General features: G+C 33.4%; 1 protein-coding gene across 1 annotated transcript; it reads left to right on the top strand.

Annotated features, from left to right (window-relative positions):
* The first annotated feature begins 6,911 nt into the window (after nucleotides 1–6,911).
* Nucleotides 6,912–8,255, top strand: LOC107492008 (protein LIGHT-DEPENDENT SHORT HYPOCOTYLS 1-like). Its single transcript, XM_016112959.3, has 2 exons — nucleotides 6,912–7,084; nucleotides 7,340–8,255. The coding sequence occupies exon 2, from the start codon at nucleotides 7,383–7,385 to the stop codon at nucleotides 7,935–7,937; it is 555 nt and encodes a 184-aa protein (XP_015968445.1). The 5' UTR covers nucleotides 6,912–7,084; nucleotides 7,340–7,382; the 3' UTR covers nucleotides 7,938–8,255.

Below are 8,255 nucleotides of genomic sequence, written 5' to 3'. Positions count from 1 at the left end.
CCATAGGGCTGAGGCTGAAGCTTTAGAAGCAATGCCAACGGAGGAGGAAATCAAGGAGGCTGTGTGGGACTGCGAATCTTCCAAGGCCCCAGGGAGTGATGGGTATAACATGAACTTCATAAAGAAATGCTGGGAGGACATTGGGCGGGATTTCATTGCTGCGGTATTGGGGTTCTTTCAAAGTGCGAAGATGCCAACGGATGCCAATGTCACTTGGGTGACACTAGCTCCAAAGTTTGAAGGTGCAAAGGAGGTGAAGGATTTTCGGCCAATTAGTATGGTGGGGTGTGTGTATAAAGTGATTTCGAAGGTGTTGGTGAGAAGAATGCGAGCTGTGATGCCGGGGTTGGTCGGAGAGACTCAGACTGCGTTTGTTAAGGGAAGGAAAATTCATGATGGCGCCCTCATAGCCTGCGAGACGGTTCATTGGTTGAAGACCCGGAAAAAGACAGCAGCCATTATCAAACTGGATTTTCAAAAGGCCTATGACAGAGTGCGATGGAGTTTTGTTGATATTGTGCTCCAGAAAATGGGCTTTGGCCAAAGCTGGAGGAGTTGGGTGAAGGAGGGTGTTACTACGGCTACCATGGCAGTCTTGGTGAATGGGTCACCGTCTAAGCCATTCAAGATGGAGAGGGGACTAAGACAAGGGGACCCGCTTTCTCCACTGCTGTTCGTTTTAGTGGTTGATGTTTTGCATCGGATGTTGGGGGAAGCTGTCAGGAACGGACGCATTGCTCCACTGCTGGTAGGGGGAGATCATATTGAACTGTCACACTTACAGTTTGCGGATGACACTATCTTGTTCTGCCCGCCAGAGACTGAAACAATTGTCAACTATAAGAGACTGTTGCGGTGCTTTGAGTTGATGTCGGGGCTGAGCATCAATTTTGAAAAATCAAATCTGATATCGGTGAACTGTGAGCAAAGATGGATTGATCAGGCATGTGGAATACTGGGATGCCAGCAAGCTGCTCTACCGGTAAGATACTTGGAAATTTCTTTAGGTGCAAATCCGCGGCTAGTAAAGACTTGGAAACCAATCATTGATAAGGTGGAACAGAAGCTTAGCTTGTGAAAAGCGAAGATGTTGAATAAATCAGGGAAGCTGGTCCTTATCAAGTCGGTACTGAATAGTCTTCCCATATATTATCTTAGTCTGTACAAGATGCCGAAAGCCGTGGCAGACAAGCTGATCACTCTACAACGGAACTTTATGTGGTGTAAGGAGAATGGTAACTCTGGTATACCTATGGTTAAGTGGGAGCTAGTACAGGCTCCAAAAAAGGTGGGGGGCTTGGGGGTTGGTGATGCAATGCTAAGGAACACAGCGCTCCTGTTTAAGTGGTGGTGGCGGTTTTCAAAGGAGGATTGCCCGCTGTGGAAGAAGATTGTTTGTTCGTGTAACAAGTTGAACCCGAATGTAATATTGGCAACTCAGCCTTTACAAGTAAAAGGAGGGCCTTGGAGGGACATCTGTCAGCTGAATATAAAAGAACCGCGGATTCGGGATAAAATGGTAAGTGGACTGGCAATGGAAATAGGCAATGGTATGCAAACCCGATTTTGGGAAGATAACTGGATTCAAGGGGGTGTTCTCAAAGGGAGTTATCCGAGACTATACTCTATCTCAAGCCAGCAAGGACTTCTAATTGGGGACTGTGGCTTTTGGGATGGGCTTGATTGGATTTGGAATTTCCAATGGAGGAGGGAGTTGTTCCAATGGGAGCTAGAACTTGTCAATCAGCTGCATGAGAGGTTAAGGCCAGTGAGGTTGTCATCAGGTCGGGAGGACAGCGTGGTCTGGAAGTTTGACAATAAAGGTGTTTTCTCTACTCGTTCTGTGATACATGCTATACAAGCGGAGACTCTTTCGGCTGAAATAACGAGTTATAGTTTCACGAGCTCCGTTTGGAAAGGTTTTGTTCCTCCGAGGATTGAGCTATTTGGGTGGTTTGTGCTAGTTGATCGAGTTAACACCAAGGAGCGGCTGGGTAAAATAGGAGTCAACATTCTGGGGGATAGTTTGTGTGTAATGTGTACTAAGGAATTAGAATCTGCTGAGCATTTATTCCTTAGGTGTGAGGTAGCTTGGCAGGTGTGGTGTAAGTGGTTGAGGTCACTAGGTAGAGAGTGGGTGATCCCTGGAACCATTAGGGAAATGTTTGAAAGCTGGCATGGCTTGCATAATAGACAACAAGGGCAGCAGATGTGGATGACAGTGTTCTTTGCAGTTATTTGGAACATCTGGTTGGAACGGAATGCACGAATCTTTAAGAATACAAGAGCAAGCCTGGAGGTAATCCACACAAAGACGGTGATGAGCTATACAGAATGGCGTGGTGGTGATTCTGGGGGAGGCTGTTGATAGGTTTGGGGTGTTAGGTGTTGGTTTGGTTGGTAGCTCGTTGTGTGTCTTCTTCTTTATTTTATGCTCCACTTTAATGTGTTGAGCTTTCTATGTTTTGAAAAAAAAATTTTTTTTTTAATTGTTTTATATGGAATAAAATATTTTCTTTCATTTCTAAATTATTATTGACTATGTAAAATATTTTATTTAAAATTTGAGTACATGCATGTATTTTCCTAATTTACAAATTTCTAATAAAATTGTTATTCGTGTTACAACATTTTTTTCTTTTTCTTTTTTCACCGTTAATTCAGTTACTTATTTTTCTTCATTTTTATTGGTGCTTTCTTCTTCTTTTCTTCTTTTTTTTTTCATTTTTTCTTTCGTGATCGTCGTTGTCACCACCAGTGTCTCATCCTACTCTTCTTCCTCCTTCTTCGTTTATATGAATTTTTTTCTTCTTTCTTTTTACTCTTTCTTCTTCTCCATCTTCTTCATCATCATCATTATCATTATCGTTTATTGTCATTATCGTCATCGTCTTCTTATAAGTATAATAGATCAAATTCAAAATGCACCGAAATTTCTTAACGATGACGACACACAAATAAACTCAATTCAAAATAAGTTTAGAATAAATGCACTTTATTTAAATCTAAAATGTATCGAAACTAAATCTAAAATACACTGAAATTATTTAATGATAACTCAAAACAACAGCTCTTGTTCCCAGGGACGGATGTATGTACATAAGAGTGGGGGCAATCACCCCAACTACGATTTGAAATTTTTTTGAGTAGTATATGATAATAATATTTATTTGCCCCTACTAAATTATTAAATTTGACCTCACAATAAATTTTTACTCAACTTTTGGTACTTCATAGTTAATTTAAAAATTTCATATTAGATGTTATTAGAATGATTAATTCTCAATTTAAATGAAATTTGTGTTTTTTCTTAAAAATCAACTCAAAAGAGTGTTATTTATCTTTTTTTTATATTAGTTTTATTTATTTTTTCTGTAACAACTACATTAATTGAAAAAACTTTTTTAACTATGAATCTCAATAAAAATTGACTTTTAATTATATAAGAAGTAAATTTTTAAATAAGTATTTACTTATATATATGTAAAAGAAATACTACACATCTAAGTCTTTTTATGAATCAAGTCTAACCAAGTTAAACAATAAAACTTAAAATAATATTAGTCATAACTGATTTTTGTTGTTTTAGACAAATTTAATTAGACTTGGTTAACAAAAAAATATGAATATGTAGCATTATCCTATATAAAAAGACAGATATTTATAAGGGGTAAATTATATTTTTTGTCCCCAAAATTTGGCAAAATTTTTAAAAATATCCCTAAATTTTATTTTGTTTCAATTTTGTTCTAAAAGTTTTCGATGCACTCAAAAGCTAAATTTTTAAAAAATTTAAGACCAATATAACAATAACGCATGAAAATTATGCTTGATTTACTTGTGTTAAGGGGTTGTTCTTATGAAATTGTTGTTGAATCGATCTTAAATTTTTTGAAAAATTTGGGGTATATTTGATGCAAATCAAAAACTTTTAGGACAAAATTGAAACAAAATAAAATTTAGGGATATTTTTTAAACTTTTCAAACTTTAAGGACAAAAAATATACTTTACCCTATTTATAAATGATTATTTTAGTGTTTTAATTTATAAAATTAGATATTATAAAAATTAATCATATTATATTTACATCGAAAATAACTATCTGTGTAATACACATTAAAAATAAATTAAACAATACATATGTTTATATACGAATACATAATAATTAATAAATAATTTGATAACTAATTTTTATATACACATAATATTTTTATTATAAAAATAATTATATATATATATATTTTGTCCCACTATCAAAATTTTCTAAATCCGTCACTGCCTGTTCCTTCTTCTTTTTCATTATCATCATCTTCTTCTTCTATCTTCTTTTCTTGTTTAACTTCTTCTTCTTGTTTTGCCTTCTAATGATTTTTTTGTTTTATCTTCTTATAATTTTTCTTGTTTCACTCTTTTAACAAGAATAAAAATAAGAAAAAATCAAATAAAGAAGAAGAAGTAGAAACAAGAAGAGAAACAAACATGCATTCATTCAACTAAATAAGATTCTACGGTACAAACATGTTTATTTAAGTCTAATATAAAAAACAATGTTTCTAATAGAAGAAATAAGAGTAACCAAAAAAAAAAGAAAAAAATACATCATTAAAAAATATATTTTTGCACTTTTGTAGTAAAATTTTGGTGTCAAAACTAAGAAATTTATGTGTTATTATTAAAAAATTTTGATGTTATTTATCTGATAAATTATACATAATTCAAAATTTTTTTATCTTTTGCATCTTATTTTTTACTATTTTTTTCTTCATCTTTTTTTATATTTTTTTATTTTTTTTTATAATTCTTTCTATTTTACTCTTTAAAAAAATAAAATAAAATAAAAACAAATTAAAAAAAAGGAGACGCACGAAAATTACAAAAAAGAAGAAAGACGCGACGGTATATTGTACGAATGAGTTTCCTCAAGTTTAAATCAATTTAATTAAATTCAATTGCAAAAAAAAAATTTGATATCATAATATGTAAGAATTAAGCCTATTATAATTAGTAATTTATAAAAAATAAAAAGGGTATAACATTGGCGGAAAAAACCTCCTGTTGCCGTGCCGCTTGGTCCGGGTCAGCCAAGGATTAAGGACTTTGTCCTCTCATCAATTTCTCTCTCTATATATAAACATTACATAAAGTATTATTTTTATACTTTATACATTTTTATTTTAATATTAAAAATAACTCATAAAAAAATAAAATCGAAAAAAAAAGTACTATTCATCTGTTACAACTTACAATTTAACCTAGCTTTGCAGTTACTGCTTCGTCCTAGTTACTAGTTACTACTACAAAAGTCTAAACCAACCATAACCTTTTAAATTTTAATTCCTCCGGCAGGTGCAATGAATTTGCTTTTTAAAATTATTTTTCGTATAAATGTCATTGTTCCATCACAAAAGCACCTTTCATGAATCGCGCTTTCAGCTTGACGTTCAATTTCGGATGACTCTATTTTTTTTGTTTTCTTTTAATTTTTCCTTCCTATTTTTCGAATATTTGATATAGAATAACGACTCATTTGTCCGCTTAAATAAGAATCGAGAGTTTAAAAAAAAAAATAACAGTTCACATTTAAGCATACTTATAATAAAAGAAGACACCCAAGAAATACACACTTATAACAAAAGTGCTAAGAATATTGTTAGAACATATGACTCAGTAAATTTCAAACTTATTAGACCAGCTAAATAAATAATCCAATTTCGTTGTATTAGGAGAATTTTCTCAAATTTCAAATTCAGAACAAAAACAACCCTGAAAATCAGTCAACTAACGCTTCAGGACGAACTACATTTTTCTCATTAACGTCAATACAAAAGAAATGTAATTTTTTTTTCTTTACAGAGAGAATAAATGTAATTTGACGGACAAAAGTAATAATATTGACTAATGTGTCTATGAAACCATTATATATATATCGTTGTTGTGTATTTATTTATTTACATACAAAAAGAAAATATATAATTGGAAATCGATAAGGAGGTGAGGATTTAGAGAAAGAAGAAAGATGGTAATAATGCATCAAATAATATTATATATTCATATTATTATGATTGGTTTCTCATATTGATAGATTATTATTAATAAGAGTAGTGTTAGAATGTTAGTAGAATTTATTATTTTTGTCAATAATTAATTAATAATATTTTAAAATATAGACTAAAAATATATTATTGAATTATTAAATTAAAGAAATTAGATTGATAATTAAAAGTGTTTGACAAAAATAATAAATTCTATTTTTCTTTAAGTTTTTCTCTATTAATAATTGTCCATCATACGGTGTTTATACTATAGTCGTTATGATAATTACATGTCTCAAAAAATTAAAATAATATTTTTTATTATTTAATAATTTTTTAATTATTAAAAATATTATTAAAATATAAAAATTATAAATATAATTTTAATAATATTTATATAATCATCCTAATTATATCCAGTATAGATTCCACCTTATATATTGCTACATTCTTATCAATATGACGTGGCGCAAAACAAGATTTGTCTTGACAACCCTACATAGATTAATTAGGCGAAAATTTTGGTCCCAAAAAAAAAAAACAGAGAAATTGGTGAGCAGAGTAGTATCTAGTAAGAAAAGGAATCAAACTTACAAACGGGCAGCTAGTCCGTGTAAGACTTGATTTGAAAAAGCGTTCCTACAATCTTATTCTCTTTATTTATTTTGTCTACATATGATATTTATGAAAATTAGGTTTAAATTATTCAAAATCTTATTCTCCTTATAACACACCATATCTTAATTGATCATTTAATTAGATGTATATGTAATGAATTAAAAGTAAGAGAGAAAATAAAAAGGTTAATTATAATAAGAGAAAGGAGAATGGATAGATAGATGGATGTGAGAGTGAGAGTGAGAGTGAGAGTGATAATCAAAGGTCAGCATCATGTATCCCTGTTTACCGCCAAACTTTGTCCTCTCTGACTGACTCATAGTCTCTCTCTATATCATTTAATTAGCCATTGGTCCTTCTTGGCTTCCCTCAAAAAACAAAGCTTCTTCTTTGTGACCACTGGCTACTCGCTAGGATGATGAAATTCAAAACAGTACGTACTACTAACACTGGACACACAATAACTTCCATTATTATTCAACTCTCAGTTTAGTACTCACTCCCCAACACACTCATCTCAATCTTTCTTTCATTCATAACATCACCATCTTCTCCTCCTTCTTCTTCTTCTTCTTCTTCCATTTGCACTGATCATATATATATATGAGGAGATACATACAGTAGTAGACACTAGAGTGTGTGTTTCAATTTAGGTTCGTATTAATTAATTAATTGCTTCCTTTTCCAGTTACCCTAGAAACCAAAACCCTAACCCTCAGATCTTGAAAGCAATGGATTTGGTAACCGATTCAACAAACCGGAGCTTCGAAATCCAGAGCCTGGTGAATCCAACAGCAGCAACAAACACCAATCCTCCGCCGTCGTCATCTTCATCGCCGAGCCGTTACGAGAACCAAAAGCGCCGAGACTGGAACACCTTCTGCCAGTACCTGAGAAACCACCGTCCGCCGCTGTCTCTGCCACTCTGCAGCGGCGCACACGTTCTGGAGTTCCTCCATTACCTGGATCAGTTCGGGAAGACCAAGGTACACAACCCTACCTGCCCCTTCTTCGGGCTCCCTAACCCTCCGGCGCCCTGCCCCTGCCCGCTCCGCCAGGCCTGGGGAAGCCTCGACGCCCTGATCGGCCGCCTCCGCGCCGCCTACGAGGAGAACGGCGGCAGAGCAGAGACGAATCCGTTCGGCGCTCGTGCCGTTAGGATTTACCTGAGAGATGTTCGTGATTTTCAGTCAAAAGCAAGAGGAGTGAGCTACGAGAAGAAGCGCAAGAGGCCAAAGCCTAAAACCTCTTCTTCTTCATCTGATGCTTCTGCTACTCATGCTTAATTTGGAACCTGCTTCAATCATTTCTTTCATCATGAACAACGTAACTGCAACTGGTATATATATGTTCTTTTCCTTATGTCTCTCTTTCTTTTCGTTTATTTTATGGACTTGATCAGATACACTTTGTTACTACTATTTATGGTTATATTATTTTCTTGTCTTGGACAATATTATTTACTATTTATAATTATAATCATGAATCAATCTGCTGCTGCTATATATATATACTTATTATATACATGTCTGTCTAATTATAGATATATATTCATCAATAGTTTGATAGTAGTACTCATCTATTTCAATTCATTTTGGACCATC

Source organism: Arachis duranensis, chromosome 6 (assembly GCF_000817695.3).
Source record: "Arachis duranensis cultivar V14167 chromosome 6, aradu.V14167.gnm2.J7QH, whole genome shotgun sequence".
Classification (NCBI taxonomy): Eukaryota; Viridiplantae; Streptophyta; class Magnoliopsida; order Fabales; family Fabaceae; genus Arachis; species Arachis duranensis.
This window is presented reverse-complemented; position numbering and strand designations above follow the sequence as displayed.